An 18,916-nucleotide genomic window follows, 5' to 3' on the forward strand; every position below is an offset into this window, starting at 1 on the left:
TTTAGAATGATGACTAAGTCAAGCATGTGTAAAAGTCCCATTGGCTCAGTGGAATCTGAGATTTCACATAAATGCTTTGCCGAACAGGAATGGGGTTAAATACATGCTTAAATGCTTTACTGAACTGGACCCACCATGAGTTAAACCTCACAACACCCCTTTGACGTAAATAGTATTATCCCCATGTTATACATAGGAAACTGAGACACCAAGAGAGAGGTTAAGGGATACACTGTGACCAGAATCTAGAGAGGTGCACAAAACTGGGGCAGCAGGAAAAAAAGAGCTCCTGCTCCTTACTTTGTACACTCATGCAGGGACCAGACACTAAGGCTAGCAATGCTAGCTTCCCCGGAAGGGGCAGGGAGAGGACAAAGCAATGATCATCCTTCCACGCCACCAACAGATCTGGCCTCACTAGGTAGAGAGTGCTCATATTGCAAACAGTCCAATGGTTTCATGGTGATCACATTCCTCCTCTGCTTCTGGGGACACAGCCCCACTGGTTTACATGCAATACAACAATTTAGTCCTAAGTTACTTGCCCTAGGTCACAGATGAAGTCTGTGACAAAGGCAGGAATAGAACTCCAGTCACGCTTAGAAGTGAATGGGATTACTTACGTGACTAAAATTATTGACTCTTATGTCTTCTCAGGTTTGTGTCTATGTGTCTATTTTTTTAATAGAGGAAATTGTTTGTAATATGAAAAATAAGCAGAATAGAGTTTTTAAAATACAGTTTAGAAAAAGCCTTGTTCACATGCATTGATTTTCATGTTAAAATGGGAGGTTTCCCTTATGGAAGATTAGCATGTTAAATGCAAGCAGTTAGATCCTGTTTTGAATGCCTATGGAAAGCATTCACCATGTATATTTTATAGTGCAGAACTGGGGCTTTTAATTCTTGAGATTAAAGTTTATTTTAAGTATATGCATATTAATTCCTTCTTTTGAGTCTAGGTCTTCCTAGTTTAGTATAACAGCCTGGCAGATTAAGCTTTTATATGTACATAGGAATTTGCTCACTCACATATATAAATGTAGAAATATGTATAGCATTTCATACAGTGCCTCACTTTAATTTGCCCTAACATTTATAATATGTAAATACATGGCTTATTTCATGGAGAAAACAAGTTGTGTGCTATAGATATATTTAAGGGTTTTATTCATTTAATATAAACAGAAATGAAAAGAAAAATGTTCTTTCACAATAAATATATACACAGAGGCAAAGGTTACTCTTGAAGGGATTATAAATGACAGAAGCTAACATAAAAACTTTCAATACTGTACTTTTACTTTAATATGAAGACATTGTTATCAAAGGAAAATACTCAAGAAACGCTTTGATAAAAATAATCTCATGCTATCTTTGAAGCGGTTTCATTTATTTTACTACCCACTGTGTTCCTTATCAGAAGGCCAAGTATAAGAAGTTCCCTAGTTTATGATTAGGAAAGAATCTGATAGATTAGAAGACTCAATTGAAGTTGGACATAATAAGTATTAAAGTATTACATGACATTAATCCTGCCATTCCATTACTCTCTCAATCATTGTGCAAAGACTAATTATTCTGAAGCCAGTGTTCAGGAGAAAATAGTAACATACTTACACTGGGTTGGAGTAATCTCTTTATTGCATCAACAAGGCTAGCTCTGAACCGGTCCAGAAACAGGCTGACATTGAGAAGAGAACAGAATCCAGATTAAAATGAGTTTTCAATTCTAATGATACTAATGCAGATAAGTACAAGGCTAATTACATATGTTTACACAATGCTGAAAAGGAGGAACTGAGGTCTAAATTGCCTTCCAATTCATGTACTTTTTAATAGAAAACAAACAAACAAACATAACTGAAGCTTGCAACAAATGTTATCTAAAGCTAAAGCCAAAATATTGGCATGAAAGAGTTCTTTATATGACAGGAATTCACTGATCATATACACTAGTCTTTTAATAGCTCAGCTGTCAGAAATCAGGATCAATATACTGTAATGCCAAGTTAGCATTTCACATGCTCTTTTGTATAGAAAGGTCTGACTACCAAGTAGAGGACTGGTTTGTTTTTTAAGTTTACCCTACATTGCACTTAGTGTCCTACTCTTATAGGTGTTTCCCCTTTTCTTTAAAAATATTTATAGTCAGTTTATTTATTTATTTATGCTACAGTAGCTTCTAGAGGCCAGGGCCCCACTGTGACAGGAACTGTTCAAACATAACAAAGAGACCGTCAGTGCAGAATTGTTATATCTCAAGACTGGAGTCCTCTATTTACCCACAGAATGGTACAGCAAAGACAGCTTCCCCACAAGGTGCTAACAATGTGCTTCAGCACTGTTCTGGAGGGACCACCCCTAAAACTGAGAGGTACTTCATTCTGCATGCCCATTAATTCCTTAGCGTATGTGCAGAGACAGCCAAAAAGGGTGCCAATCATACTGGATATCTGTAGATAGCTGTGTATTTGAGATGAACTGAGATTGCAAGTGCAGTTTCCATGGCCCATGAATGGCCATCAGATGGTAATGCTTTACAGTCATTACTAACCTGGCCTGCATTCATATTGGTGACCTAGATAGGAAAGACTCTTGTCTAAAGAACTAAGACAGGCAGGTCACAGAAAATGTTATTTTTTCCTCCAAATTTCAACAGTTTTTACTAATTTCAGCAACTTTACTGAAGTTCCATCCAACTCCCTGCAGGAGGAAATGGTTACAACAGACGAGTTGAAAAATTAGAGAAGGTGCAGGAAAGATAATAAAAAATGATGGCAGTGTACTCAGACACCATCTATGACCCTATACTCTGCCCACAATCCCAGATTAGCTAGATGTTTCTGCTAAGATGATCAATAATAACATAGTTAATAATGTTGATATTAAAATCATCATTAGGTTTCAGAGTCAACAGCCCATTGATATGAAGAGGGCAGTTCACAAAGTTTTCAGTCTCATTACTTCTGTGTCTGAAGATATAGGCAGACAGTCCTGAATCAGTTCACATATGAAGAGTTTTCTTCAAAACTCTCAGCACTAGGAACTTTGGCTATAACTTCACATCTGTTATGTACCCAAAAAGTGGGTACACAAAGTGGCCTGATTTCTAGACGTGCCAAGCATTCAGAAAATCAGGTTAGATTAGTATTTGGGTGCCTGACTTAGAGGAAGGATAGAGTGGAATTATGATCCAGCGGTTAGGGACCTGTAATCGAGACCTGGGTTCCATTCATTACTGTGCCCCAGCCTTTCTATGTGACCTTGGGAAAGTTACAAAGTGCACGTCTACGTCGGAACAAAAGACCCACAGCCAGCTGCAGCTGGCCTGAGTCAGCTGACTCGGGCTCACAGGCTCAGACTGCAGGGCTAAAAATTGCTGTGTAGACCTTAGGGCTTGGGCTGGAGCCTGAACTCTGGGAAACTTCCCCCATCCCCTCCTGTGGGATCCAGAGCCAGAATGTCTAAACAGAAACCAGCCCGAGCCAGAATGTCTACACAGCAATTTTACAGTTCCATGAGCTGGTGTCAGTTGAACCAGGCCAGCCATAGATATTTAATTACTGTGTAGACTAAGACTTAGGGAGTTAAATGCATTTGAGAACCTGAACCTTCGTCTCTCTGTGCCACATCTGTAAAACTTCCGTACTTTACAGGGGTGTTGTGAGGATAAATACATAAAAGATAATGAAGGGCCCAGATACTACTGTCATGGAGACCATAAAAGTACCTTAGATACCTTAGACCTTCAATTTCTAATATTGTCCTTTTTAAAAAATGAAAGGTTTAATACTGTAGAAATAGAGCTGCGGGCAATAGCGAAATTCAGAACAACTCCTGAGGCTGAGCATCTGAGAAGTGACAAAACTATCACTTCCCATTACCAATCCCTGCAGCCGTTAGCCCCACTCTTAAAGGTTTTATTAGAATTCAGTAGAGGAGATGCAGTAAATTAAGAATTCACTGTTTGACTGAGAGGCTGAAGAGTCTGTTCCTGATTCAATGAGTAGAGTAGGGTTCAGTCAGACTACACTGGAGTTGGGCCTGCAAGGCAAGCTCCAGAACTTTACAGAATTTGTGGGATGCCTCTGGAATTGCTTGTCAGAGGCATGAAAGATTGTGGACTATTTTGAAGCCATGAAACCACCATCAAGAGAAATAAAGCTTTTAAAGCTTCAGAAGTAGCCACGTGAGTTTTCTTCACGTGGTGAATCCAAAATTGCACCTAAGAACAATGCAACCGCTGGAGAGAATGAGGGAGACAATTCCCTTTCTCTCACACTATCCTGTTTGTGGTCATTCTGTGTGGCGTTAGGACGAGCACATTTCCAGTGACTGGGCCCCAACTTCCTTCATGTGGCTGCACACTGGAGTAGAACAAGTAAGAATCTGCTGAATTTTTAAAGTGATAGCGAGCGATGTGAAAGTGGATTTTATACTGAAAGCTGAATGTTTAGAAAGGACTTACAGCTAACATGTAACATGTATATATACCGGACATCCTCGACATTTAATCATAAAATTTCACATACAAATTGAAGAAAGAACTTGTTAAAGGAACTTATTATGAGCAGATAACTACATACAGATCCCCAAGCCTTCAGGATCCTCTCATTTTTCCTAAATATGACACCTCTTACTCAAGACTCTGCATCATAACCACTGCCCCTTCTGCTGTAAGGTCTTCATGAAGCATCTTTTGTTGAAGAATTTTGGGCCGTATAGATCTTGGCTGGAAAAACATTTTCCTTGTACCATCCTTCTGAAATTCCTGCCCAGGTAACCAGGTGTTGGCTAGTATTAGTCTAGCTAGTGGTGGGCCAAAAAATGAGTTGTTTATAATTTGCAATAGCTACAACGGCTATCCTTCAGCCTCAATTAACTTCACTGGAATACTTGAACAAAAACTCATTTAAATAAAAATCACTGAAGCTGCTGAGAACATCTCTACTGACTGCTGGGAGTTTTAATCACATCCACCTCAGGTAGGTCACTAGAAGGATAGACAGCAGGGCACACCAGTTTATCAGGACTTCAATTGTCTCGAAGATAAAAAGGTGGCATACAGGTGTATAAACCGCCACCCAAAAAGCTTTCTTTAAAAATAAATAATTTTCTTCCAGCCTGAACCAACATATGCTTGAAGACTTTATAAGACTTGCTGAGATCTTTGACAAGAGAATAACAGGAGGAAAAACATCATTTTTTTCCTTTATTATTGTATTTTCTTTTTATTTTTGGAAAGTAGTAAGTGAAAACATGATTTTTTGCTGAGTTTGCCTAAAGTAAAATTCATTTTGCATAGCTCTGTTCTCTACTGTCTCTTTGCAAGTTTTCTTAATGACACAGACCCTGGTCCTAGTTTACAGGTAGGTAATGGATTCCTTACATGCAAACTGCTAAAAACCTAACTGCGCAACCCACTGGGGCAAGCGAAGCTGGAGTGGGTATCTCTGTCCTCTTCTCTGATTGCTTGAGTAAGTGTTGGAAACTTAGCCCTGATGGACTTTTGCTTGGGAAAGTCAGATAGGATGGAATATCTGTACATCCCAGCCCCTTCTCTACTCCCCTCCGCCCCCCCGGGATAGTTTAAAGACTCAGCTTCCACTGACATTGTAACCTAGTACCCTGGCTGCCAATCTGTTACTCAGAAAGCCACCTACTCAGACCCTGGAGAAGGGATAGACTGGGAGGCCATGTTAGTGTTATGCAACCATCCCAGAGAATGCTTCTACCCCCTCAGCATTAGCGCAGACTCCGAGTACCTCAAAGCCTGATGGAGCAGTTGGAAGATCTGTGTCATGGATATGGGCTGGCACAGGATTTGAACTGGCACAGGATTTGGACCGTACATAGGGATTAAGTCACACAACTTCTATATTAACACCAATAGGATTTATGTGGCTAGCTACCAGCATTACATGCTGAAACTGTGCCCCTAAAAAGAATTTTTCAGGTTCAGCACCTCTCAGTGAAGCTAAGTCATCATTTCTCAAATGCGGCCACCAGAGAATTTCCCTGCGGCCTGGGCAGTGGGGGGGGGGGGGCGGTGAGAGCCTTAAGCATTATGCATCCCTCCTGTTGCTCCTTCATGTGCTGCCTCTCTGGAGACACAGGTGGGATGCATAATGCTTAAGGAACAAGGTGAGGAGGCAAGTAAGGGGTGAGCGACTGGTGGGGGATGCATGAGGAAGCAAGCGGCGGGAAGGGGGGACCCGGGCGGGGGAGTAAGGAGGCGAGCGGCAAGCCAGCAGCAGGGTGAAGAGGTGGGGGGGGGGGGTGACTGCAAGCGGGAGCATGAGGAGGTGAGCAGGGGTGGAGTGAGGAGGTGGGGGGTGAGGAGGCAACCGGCGAGGCGAGTGGCAGGGGGAGGTCTGGTGGGGGAGTAAGGAGGCAAGCAGTGAGCCAGCAGCAGAGTGAGGAGGTGGGAGGCGAGTGGGGGTGGGGTGAGGATGTGCGAGGCAGGCGACGAGCCAGCAGCAGGGTGACGAGGTGGGCGAGGGGGTCTGTCAGCGAGCCAGCAGCAGGGTGAGGAGGCGAGCAGTCTGACTGTGGGCAAGGGAGTGAGGAGGTGAGCGGTGAGCCACCCAGTGAGTGGGGCAGGGGGGTGTCTGTGGCAGGAGAGTGAGCAGCAGGTGAGAGGGTAAGAGGAGGCAAGTGGTGGGTGGGGAACTGAGGAGGGATCCAGAGGTGAGCGGCGGGCGAGGGGATGAGAAGGTGAGTGATGGACACATGGGCAGCGGGTGGAGCCCCCCATTGGGGATGCTAGCCCCTGACTCCACCCCTTCTGCCCATGCTCCTTCCCCCCAGCAGCCAGAGCCCCAAGATTCCCCCCTCCACCTCTGTGGCTGGAGCCACAAGCCTGCTGCCCTGAGCACCCCACCCCCTTCGGCTGGAGGAGCCCCAGGCTGGATGAACCCTGAGATCCATCCGCTTGCACACAAACACACACCAGCGCAGAGGAGCCCCAGGCTGGATGAAGCCCCAAAACCCCCCCACACCCCACCCCCACAAACCGACACCTGCGCAGAGGAGCTCCAGGCTGGCTGAAGCCCCATGATGCCTCCCCCACCCCACACATAAACACACACCTGCGCAGAGGAGGTCCAGGCTGGCCGAAGCCCAGAGTGCCCACCTCCTTTGGCCAGAGGAGCTCCAGGCCATCCAAAGCCCCGAGCCCCGCTACTTGCCTGGAGAAGCCTCAGGCCAGCTGCAGGCATGCCTCCTGTCCTCTCCCCTCCCCAGACCCAAGCTTCCCAGATATGGTTTTCATTATTGTTTGGACTTCTATTATGTCAAAGCATTTTTAGATTTACTTCAGAATTTTTGTATAGGCAACCACTTTACCAAAAAAGCAAAAGAAAACAAAAGACAAGAATGTGCAAAGCTCTTTATTTGTGTTTCTATTCTGTTAGGTCCGGTAAAGAACAGAAATAACTGTGCATTACAGTATTTTTACTACTGAGTCTGCAAAAAGAAACCTAAAACTTTACATAAATAAATTACAATGATTTGGATGTATATATGTGCATATTACTTTATTAACTTTAGGAAAAATAAATAATTTTAGGAAAAAGTGTCAATGCAGTGCACTCTGGGGCCACCAAAAAAATTGTTGCGAGAACCCCTGAGCTAAGTGGTACACTATTACTCTTGTCTGTCATTTCTGGACACCGCACTTCAAATTTGGTAGTCTTCTTAATCAAGCTCCTAATGGATTTTTGTCCACATAACAAAATGCCTCAGATTTCTGTAATAGGAAGTCTCTAATAGCAGTGGCCCAGGATAGGAACAGCAAATGTTTTATAGGTCAGGACAGAAGTGTTTGGTCCAAGAAGTAAAGAAGCTGGAGCAGGCTTATTGGCTCTTAGCCAGTGTGGTTATTGTATTACATCTGTGTGAAATTATAGGCCACCAGTATCAGCTCCATCTTTTCTTTTTATTTTTTTAAAACAATACTTTTTCCTGCATGTTTTCCTTTTAAGAAAACCTACCATTAAAACAAAAGAAAAAATGCTTACACAAAAACTGTGTGGAAGTAATGGTAAGCTACAACAAAGAAAAACAAGGTTAAGGCTGATATACTTTACCCCATCTTCTTGGGTCTTAGTGCCTCTGAACAGTGGGCATATGTTTATATTTTATAGGTTATCAGGTCAACTCTCTTTTCCTTTTGCATATGCAGCAAAAGCTAAGCACAATGGGATAGTTTACAGATGGTACTTCAGACATGATTTACAATCATGTGCAGCATCTAATCTATAGAGTCATTTATCTTTTTGTACGGCTTCAACTGTAGAGCTGTCATACTCTGAAAAACATTTATTAGGTAAAAAAATAAAAATTCTTATTTCCACACCATCAGATTTCACTGCAACTGAAATGCATGTACAAAGGTAATCTTAAAATGAACTATGACATGTTCCTCTAAACTCAAGGACAGAGATCTTACTGCATTCCTGTAGAAAGGAATTCTTATACACCTCTATAATGTGACCCGACATAACACGAATTCGGATATAACGTGGTAAAGTGGTCCAGGGGGGCAGGGCTGCACACTTCAGCAGATCACAGCAAGTTCAATATAACGCGGCTTCACCTATAACGCGGTAAGATTTTTTGGCTCCCGAGGACAGCGTTATATCAGGGTAGAGGTGTATTAAATATAGTATAGTGCATGCCAATGTCATGGAGTCAATCAGTAACTGGAGTTCAATCCTGCATTCCCAGAGAATCACACCCCTCAGTGACTTCAGGGGGAAATTTGGCAGTGAAGGGAATGTGGATTTGGGCCCCTAGGCTTTGATCATGCAAATACTTATGCATGTGCCTAGACACAGGAATAGTCTCACTGACTTTGATGGGACTATTTAGCCTGGGATATGATGGGATATGTTTAGTCTGAGCCTATAGTCCAATCATAACTGCTTAGAACAGAAAATTGAAAGGCCAGTGATTTTTCCCTTTACCCTGATGTCAGTCTCACCCTCCCCAGGTTTCTCTCTCTCATTTAATTATATTTTAATTAAAATCTAATCAGCAAAATAATATAGCCTGTATTTTCAGTAAGCCCAGAAATCTGGGGCACTCAAGAACCTAAGAAGAGTCTTCTTTGTGGCCTGTACAGAGTGGACCCATCTCTTTCTCTCTCCTCTATTCTATTCAATCTCACTTTTACAATTCCTATGCCTGCATTTATTGCACCCCAAGACATGTGCCACTGAAAGTCCTGTGGGCCTGAGGAGTCCCCTTTTCCCCCCACAAGAGCCTGAGGTTAGGGACACAAGAGTAAAATACTCCAGTATATTGTCTTTTCAAGAGCAACTTTATCACAGATATGGCCTCTCCAATATTTTCCCCTTGTTTTTATCTCAAAGGTGACATTTTGCAAGTTATTTTTAGGAACTGCTGAACCATGAAACTATTTTTATTGTCAAAATCCTGAATGGTTAACTAACTAGCTTTCACAGTTTGCCTCTTATTTATTTTATAATCTAGTTGGGCTAGTAAATGTAGCTGTGAACTAATAGGCTGTCTGTTCAGGGAAATAACTTATTTTCCACCCCTGCACACAAGGTTTATGAATGATTTAAAAATATAAACAAATTGCTGCTTGTTGTAATCATGTATATTTTTACTTGAACCTCAGTGTGGGTCTGGAATGAATAGAGCTTGTTTTTATGTAAATAGGATCAAGCAGTACCACTGGTTAGCTATTCAGAGAACCAGACAGACTTTATTCATGTACCTAATATTTGAACTCAGATTTTTGCTTTATATTTCTCTATTCTAATCTCAGATCTTATCAACTGACAGTGACCTATATGATAGGTCTAAATGCAATATAGTCTATCTATTTTTATCACTGCATACTTTAGGTTTCACCTGAAGAACTCTATGGAAAGTGATTTCTTTTCCTCTGGAACGGCTGCCCCAAAACTCAGAAAACTAAAATACCTCTAGTAATTCTGAGGGGATTCTTTACTTTGGGAGAGAAAAACATGAAAATAAAAAGATGACACTTTGATAAATGTATTCTACATTTTTAACTAACTCTGGCAACATATCAGATAAATTATTGGTTTCTGTTATTGAATCAATGATTTTTAAAAAGTGAGAAACATTACAGTGATTTCATGCTTATTGAAGAATGGACGTATATTTGCATTTTGGCATTAGGAGCATTAAATGCAAAGGTAAATTGTTATAAAAATCTGTGTTTCAAATGAACCCTCATGTAGCTATTTATTAAAAATATATAAATATTTATGCACTTACCTGTATCTTAAATGCTTCAAAATGAATGTACAAAACCCAAAAATTGAAAATGCATTAGGTATTTTATCTGTAATGTATGATCCTTTGTTTCCTAATGAAAATACACTATTTCCAAACAGGGTAAGTAGAGTATTAGGCAAGAATATTAATGAAAAAATGACTTAAGTCAGGCTCCCTCTGCTATTCTCCCCAGTACAAATAGGATGACATGGTGTGAGTATCAAGAATACGAGAGCCAGGTTGTTTTGATATTTGTGTGAAGAACAAATTTAACTCTAAATCTCTTGGCAAGACCTTGCTTCACCCACATAATCTGGAGAACATCCATATGTGAGCCTTGTCTAAGCCTCCGAGAAGACTACTGTCCTCCTGCTCATGTCCGCCAGCACTCTGATCTGACTTTCATACTTAATCTGATCTAATCCTGCCCAGCATTAACTTCATCTGTGCAATGAAACCTGGAGTATCCATTCTAATATTTGGTGAGGAAGGCATTTACTAAATTACTTGCTGAAATCATATGGTGTTGTTTAGCTCCTTATTTTAATCAGATGATGCATCTCTGAGGCATATTATCAGCGATTAGTTAGAAACCCATCTCTGTCCTTTTTGGGAACAAAGAACTTTTATGAAATTAAATGCTAACAGAAAGGAAGCACTGTTGCATTCAGTAGGTAGGTAGCCGTAAAGGACGAAAGATGAATAAATACTCTTTACCCCTTAAACAAAATCAATATTTTTTCTGAAAAAAAAGTCTTTTTCTTAAAAAACAAAAGCAACCTCCTCCCCCACCAAACACAGTGAAAATGTTTCTGAGAAGCCAATTTAAAAGTGCATTGTTTAGAAAGACAATAAACAGTTTCTCCCATCCCTCCACCCCTTTTCCTTCTAATTATTTCTTAGTAAGAATCATAATACTGCTGAATTCAAATATGCTGTGAAGTCATTATGTTCAGAATTTGGACTCTTACAATAATGATATGCTTCAGAATAGAAACATTTTTTTCTGTTACAGCAATTTAAAGAATCAAAAACAAACATGAATTATGTAAGGAAAGATTTATTTTAAAATTATCTTCCCACTTTTTAACTGAAACTCGCACCTACATTTTCTAGCTTTCTTCATTTATAATTAAGAATGCACTGTTTTGAAAGTGGGCATGCAGTCACTCAGAGGACATGATGATTCTGCACCATCAATATCAAAAATTGGTCTGTGTCCACAGCCAAATCTACTGATATATTTAAATAGAATCCATATTAGATTTTAACATAAAGCCACTCAGTCAGATATTAAGTATTGTGCTCTAATTTTTACTAAGCATTCTTTTATTATTAACAATATTTACCTGTGTAATAATGTGACCACCATTTTCAGTTTATGCTTATCAATACTGTTGTTGAATTGATTTAAGAAACAGAATGTGATGTAAAAAGATTTAGAAAATCTTTTTCCTCTGCAAAGATTTTCTGGGGAGCAAAATATTCATCCCCTTATATCAATAGTCAGATCTTTCCTAAGAAGTAAGCTAATTGAGCTGTTTGTGTTGATAAACTCCCTTTTCTCCAGACTGTTCCTCACTGAGCCATAATTATTTGCAATTTGCCTAAGTCGTCCATTTACTGATACGTCAAGCATGAAACAGAGGCAATTCCAGAAAATGGAAATGCTTCTCAAAATCAATCTTTGGGAAATAATGTGGTAGAAGTTACTGTGTGATAGAAGACTACCTTATAACTGTCACATGGAGATGAATATTAATTTGTTGAGGTTAAGGTGGCTTTGTGCTTCATTTGTTGACTTTGCTTAGCCATCAGCAAGCAGCACAGTACAATTACTCCAGCAAAGCTATTTTTTCTAACATGAGTTTTATGATTTTTATGTACTTACCAGTCAGCACACATAACAATGTCAAAATGTCCTTCCAGTTGAGAGACATCTGTCTCATTATCCCATCGTAAAACGCTGGAGGAAAAAAAGATTAAAAAAATTAGACTTACATTTTTTCATCTTTGGATTTTTTTAAAGCATTAAAATTATTGTTATGTGGTATATAAAATTGTTTTAAAATATATATATATATATATACACATTTTAAAAGAAAGATACAAAAATACTGAAACATGCTTGACTATTATGCATCTTCTTTAGTTCTGAAATCTTGAAGCTGAAGAACTATATCTTTATTCAAACATAAAGACAGTCTATACAGCTTCTCATTACTAGATCACCAAAAAATAGTATATTCTGAACCAGAGCCAATGGAATAGCTCTATATGTTTTGGCCCTTAACACCTGTGTATCATATAGTTAAATCAAAGCATTGTTGATCTGACTGCTATACAAAATTGAAAAATAAATGTAGCGAATTCAAGGATCTCTGTTGTGTCTGGCAGACAAGTCTCATTGATGAAGTGAGCATTCTCCTGGGCTTGAGGGAGAAGGGAGGGGGTGAAAGAATGCCAAGCTTAACTTCAATGCCAGCTATGTTGCCTTAGGCAAGCTTAAAAACACACCAGTACTGACTCTGTCAACACCTATTCTCTCATAGGTGATAAGTTATTTAATTCTAAGACATTTAATAATAGCCAAAAATGCACATATGTTCAAAGTTCTGTTTTGTTTATGAATGCGGCTGTATTGTGTGGCTGTCATGAAGAATTTCAGCACTTTGCTTCCAATTAAAATCTGTAATTAGCATTGGAATTTGTGAAACATGTATAACATTACCCTATGCAAAGATTCAAAGCTCTCTCTCTCTCTCTCTTTTAAACAGAATCTGTTCCCCTTTTTTTCATTTTCTGGTTATTCAGAAAAGAAAGGAGATAAACATTTATGGGTAAAACACTTGCATTGGGGGGTGAAGGGTCTATTCTGATTATGTCAGTTTGTGTATCCTTATCTCTATTTTGTGTGGGTCTTGACCAAAAAGACCCCTCAGTTTTCCAGCAGCTCTATCCTACTTCTGGTCAAAAGCCATTTCCATTCACACACTATTCTTGATATTTAACTGAGGATCAATTACAGGCCTGCCGATGGGGGGTTGGGGGGGAAGGGGCGAAGGCAAAGGGGGTAATTGCCCCAGGGCCTGGGCAATTTAAAAGGGGCCCCCTGCTGATGGCAGTGCAGCAGCCGTTTCCTGAAGCAGCTGACAGGTCCCTCGGCCTGTGGTCCCTTGGGAGGGGGACTTCACGTGCTGCCTCCACCCTGAGCACCAACACTGCAGCTCCCATTGGCTGGGAACTGTGGCCAATGTGAGTTGTGAGGGCGATGCCTGCGGGCAGCAGTGCATGGAGACCCTCTGGACTCTCCGCCTAGGAGCCACTGCCAGAGGGGTGTGCCAGTCACTTTCGGGAGCTGTCCGAAGTAAGCACCGACTCCCTGACCCTCCCCCGTACCCCAACCCCCTGCCCCATCCTAGAGCCCAAATGCCGCACCCAAACTACCTCCCAGAGCCTGACTTGCTCCACCCAAACTCCCTCCCAGAGCCCACACCCTCTCCCGCACCCAAACTCCCTCCCAGAGCCCACATCCCCTCCCACACCCAAGCTCCCTCCAAGAGCCTGACCCCCTCCTATGTGGGTATCAGTGTAACTGAACAGATCAGAAAGCATTAGCTCATTTATCCTCCTGGAACTTATTGTACCAATCCAAGGGGGGAAAAGAGTTGGTTAATTTATTATTTTTCCTTCAAATTGAATGTAGTGCATATTTTACAAACCAAGGTGGCTTTGCAAACTGGCACTTTGAGTACCCAGCAGACAGCCAGTAGTGGAAAGTGACAAAGGAGAGTTCTCACTCTCAGCTGCTGGCTGCCTGCTGGCTACCAGCGGCTTTTTCAACCCTGTTTCCGTGGAAACTTAGGTTAGAATGGAGAAAAATTAGGTAAAGGTAAGTTTTGTGGGTTTTTTAGCTCTCACTTTAATTTTGAGACTCCTGAAACAGAACAGGAAATTGTTAGATGAATGCTGAGTCTTAAAGGCCATGATTAGTTCTAATTGCCACCGAAAGAGAGATCAGATCAGAGCAAATAAGGGTTTGGAATTTTTTTTTATCCCTCACACTTTGTGCCTTATACAAACTATGCTGAAGAAGGCACAGATGCCTTCCCCTGAGAATGGCTCTCCCACATTACTGCCTGTTGAGCACTCAGAATGCAAAAGTCTGATGATCTAGCCCTAAGGAGTCAGAAGAATTTTAGGGACAGATTAACAAAGGTTGGCACCTGCAAAATTTTCACATCCACCTACTGCAAGCACAAACAGGCATTTGCATGGTTACATGGCAGCTCAGAAACCCTGGTGCTGAACAAATAATCAGCTGGAGAAGTTCCTGTTGGCATGATCAAGTGAGATATTTCCAGGCTCAAGATTTCCAAGTTCATCTTAGGCCATATCTACACTTACAGTTTTGCAGCGCTGGTAGTTACAGCTGTGTTCGTACAGCTGTGTAGGGCCAGCGCTGCAGTGTGGCCACACTGACAGCTACCAGCGCTGCAGTGTGGCCACATTTGCAGCACTTGCAGCGCTGTTGGGAGTGGTGCATTGTGGGCAGCTATCCCAGCATTCAAGTGGCTGCAACGTGCTTTTCAAAAGAGGGGGGTGGGGTGGAATGTGACAGGGAGCGTGGAGGAGACAGACAGAATGGATTTTTGGAGCTGACACTGTTCTCAGCTCCCTGCCTTGCAAGTTCTAAGGACTGGAAGACACACAGTGCCTACCTTCAATCATTTTAAAAGTTCTAACTCCCTTCCCCCACTCCTCTCTCATTCACTAAATGCAAATTATGTACTGCTAAATACCCGTCAGACCAGATAAGCAACTGCTCAATACGGACTTCCCCCTCCCCCTCTGCCGTGTGAGCGTGCTGTTTCTCTCTTCAAGCAAACAGCTGTGAACATTCCAAAGTAATTCCCCTGCCTGCCTCCGCTCGCTCAGCAAACAGGAGCTGTGTTTGTTTTTTAAATAAGCAGTTTGGCTGAACTCCGAGCTCTCCCTTTCTTCTGGTTTGTTGTGGACAGGAATTCTGGGATACCACCTTATACCCCGGAGGTCAATAAAAGCGCTGGTGGGCGTCCACACTTGCTGACCAGCGCTGGATCACCAGCGCTGGAATCCCTATACCCGAGGCTCGACCGGGTGTACAGCCAGCGCTGCAACCAGGGAGTTGCAGCACTGGCCGTGCTTTGCAAGTGTGGCCACATCCTAAGTTGCAGCGCTGTAACCCCCCTCACCAGCGCTGCAACTCTCTAGTGTAGCCATGGCCCAAGGCACTAACGGGCAAGGGAACATCTTTATCAATGATTCTTCACCTCTGTGCCAGAGCTGAGGGAATTGGAGGCAGACTAAAGGAAGGAGCCATTGTTTCTGCCCTTAGGGAATACAAGTGACTAGAAACAACCGTCATAGAAACTACAAAGGGGCAGCACCATGTGATTTGAACACACCAGAGTAAATGAACTTTTCTAAAAGTGTCTTTACCTTAAAAGTACTGCCATGTTAAATACTGTGCTATAAAGAAGCTTTTAAAGCTGTGAGAGTCAACCATATTGACTGCACTCTTCAGAAGATGGACGTCCCCGAACATTTTTGAAATTTTAAAATGTGTTCAGTATAAATAATCTTTTTGTGCAAATTTACAGCTATGAAATGCTTTATTTTAGTGTGTAAAAAGAATGGTTTTTAGTCACCAATTATTGGAGATGGTCCCAAGTCACAATATTTGGATCTGTATCTGGGCACCCAAAAGTTCTGAATTACATCCAGAGTATTTGTTTGGCTTCATTTCTACACATTACCCTCTGTGGTACTGTTCTTCCAGATATCTGACAGCTATAGTCCTCTCTCTACCCTGTTCAAAGTAGCCATCTTGGATGATAAAGCACAGGAGGAAGGAGTTCCCAGGAGAGATTCTGAAACTTTAAAATGTTTGCTTACACTGTGTTTATTATTTCAGTAAAAACAAAGCTTTGAAAGCTACAAAAAACTCTATAGACCTTGTGAAGGGAAACTGTGAGATGGCAAGAGCTGAAGATTTTGTAAGATTAGGAAAGCACGTTTTCCATGAGGTTCTTTTTGAATAAGCCATATCCAAAAAGACTTTTTCACTAAAAATAAAACCTTTACAGCTCAAGGCAGGAGAAGGGAAATCCTTTCTAATGTAACTAAGTCAGGTGACTACAAACAGGCACCACTTAAAAAATTCAGGTTTAGGTTCCTGCAATTAAAATAAATAAAGCAAGCTTTGGTGAAAACATATCTGAACCCCATTTTAAAAAGTGGGGTGGATTTTAATGTTTTGGTTTGGTTTTGTATAGGTCACAATATAAAAATATTTTAACTGTTTTTCTCTTTTTTTAAAAAAGTGTATGTATGTGTGGGTGGAGGGGGGTTAGAAGGTCTGTGGTTTGTTTGGTTCATATCCAGACCCAGCTGAAGGGAGCCATAAGTAGTTATCATCTTATGGCTCCGCTATGGTCTATATCAAATGAGCTTGATCAGTTCCCAGAGCAAAAGTAGCCACATCGCAAACCCATTACTGTAATTAGCAACCTTGATGATAGTCCCAGCAAAGAGGGCAAGGACTGAATGAGCCATGTAGAATGAACTATCCTCTCACCCACAAATATGGCTTTTTCCAGGTCAGGAATGAAGCATGGTAAAAAGTATGAAGAAATGCACGCTGCTATTTCAATCTCCTTTGCTGTCAATCCACCACCACTCAAAAGCAATAGATTCACACACAAAAATTAAAAGAATCAAACCATCCTTTCTTTAAGCACCACCAAAGCCCATGAAAATGTTTCCTTCCATTTCAAAGAGGCAAATCAAAGATGGCAAATGCAGCAAGGACAGGTATAGTAGACAAAGATCCATCTTCTTCACATAGTTGTCATTTCTTGGAGAATAAGCTACAAATATCAACATTTTCCACCACAACTGTACAGCACTACAAGCTGTATTCACAGTACCCATTATCTGTTTTTGCAGATTTTGGGTGTGTCTGAGTTATCTCATTTCTGTGACTCAGTGGTTGTCTCCTTAATGTGTCCACACAGGTAATTTTCACTGACAGAACAAGATAAGCACACCCATCAGAAAAGTTATGTATGCCTCCAAGTTCCCCTGAGTGGTTCTGGCAAAGGCTGATGCAGGTTCTGGTAGACATAAAGTTAGTGCTGTAGTAGTTACACAGAGAAAGTGAGACCACGAAATCAGACAGGAACAACAATGCTGCAAGAGATGCAAATGATGTGGATGACTTGCTTAAAAAAAAAACCAAAATCTTCTTTCACGTGGTATCTGAGCAACAACATTTGGGGTCCTCCACTTCCTTTAGTAAGTTAATTTAGGTTTTAGTTTATGAAAACTATTAGCTTTCGTGTGTGCAAGTACGTGTAAAAGATTGTGTAAGGCAGTGTGGGTGACTGCATGGAAGTGCAAACAAGCACGTTCCTAGTCATTAACACATTATCATGTGGGAAGGCCACCTAGTTTCCCCTCAGTGTTCAGTCCATACTCCTCAGTTCTGCATAAATAAGGCAAGAGGCTGGATAGCAATTTGGGTTTCTCCTGCTAAAAGTTGTTATTTTAAAACCAGAGGACACACTTGCTTGCTTCCTTCATCCCTGTGGTGCTGAGTAAAACTCTTAGGACTATATTTTCAAAACGATACTGGCACGTTATTTTGTCTGCGCATATTGAGTGATATTCGGTCTTCTGCAGAGCACAAGGCCAATGGTCACTGAAATCTCACTTAGGTCCTATTTTGGGAATTAAATAGTGTTTAGGTCTTGTACTTGTTCTTTACATGGGGTGAATTTCATCAATGATGAGCACTATGCCTGAGAAAACAATTAATTCTTAACCCCCCCCCCCAAAAAAAAATAATAATGCAACAGCATTGTTCCAGTGTGCACTATTGTCTTGGTTTTGATGTAACCTGCTGTGACTTTAGGCATTGTGGCAATATATTAACTATAACAAAGAAACAATAAAAAACATCAGAACTTTTAGGAGGGGCTAGCTGGTTCTGAGACTACTTGTACAACATATTCTAATAAAATTCAGAGGGAGAGGAGAGATAGTTAAATCAAGCTATTGCTACAATTTTTAGAGCCAAATTTTCCAAACTGGCTGTCTAGGTTGTGCTCATAAAATTTGTGCACGTCAGCTGCATATCAAAATGCACATCTGTTTAAGTAAGAAGCCATTTGGAAAATAAATATCCCATTTCTAATAAACAATTCTCCATTTGCAAACAAATACACTTGATGTGCATTTAATTAAAAAAAAGAACAATGTATATATATTTTACAGCCAGAACCCTTTTGTTAAAACAATGACAATGGAGTGGCAAAGTCAAGCACTAAGGAGTTAGGAAATGTCAGAATTAAGGTTGCCTGTGCAACATTAATTTGTTCCCCCTGTGCATATATATTATGATACAGTCTTTTCTTACATGAGCACTATTATTTCCAGAGGACCCCTGCTTCATGCAGTGCACAGGATGGATGGTGCTTACTTTCTTAAATTCTAATTCGAACAAGTATTAAATAATAAAATAAATTTTAAAACACAGGATGGCACAGGCACAGTGTTATTGATGAGATCAGTGTATAAAGGCTTCACATAA

At 41.0% G+C, this 18,916-nt stretch overlaps 1 protein-coding gene across 3 annotated transcripts in view; it reads right to left on the reverse strand.

Moving 5' to 3' along the window:
- The window catches only part of CAMKMT (calmodulin-lysine N-methyltransferase), a 389,892-nt gene that overhangs the window by 20,991 nt on the left and 349,985 nt on the right, over positions 1–18,916 (reverse strand). For 2 of the 3 annotated variants that reach the window (XM_050951927.1, XM_050951926.1), the window contains 2 exons: positions 12,173–12,247; positions 1,621–1,684 (listed from right to left, as the gene is read on the reverse strand). In XM_050951927.1, the coding sequence (XP_050807884.1) occupies positions 1,621–1,684; positions 12,173–12,247 (139 nt within the window). Of the gene's footprint in view, positions 1–1,620; positions 1,685–12,172; positions 12,248–16,079; positions 16,200–18,916 lie in introns of all 3 variants that reach the window. The other variant, XM_050951924.1, reaches the window with a different exon arrangement.

The sequence above is a fragment of the Gopherus flavomarginatus genome, chromosome 4 (genome assembly GCF_025201925.1).
Source record: "Gopherus flavomarginatus isolate rGopFla2 chromosome 4, rGopFla2.mat.asm, whole genome shotgun sequence".
Classification (NCBI taxonomy): domain Eukaryota; kingdom Metazoa; phylum Chordata; order Testudines; family Testudinidae; genus Gopherus; species Gopherus flavomarginatus.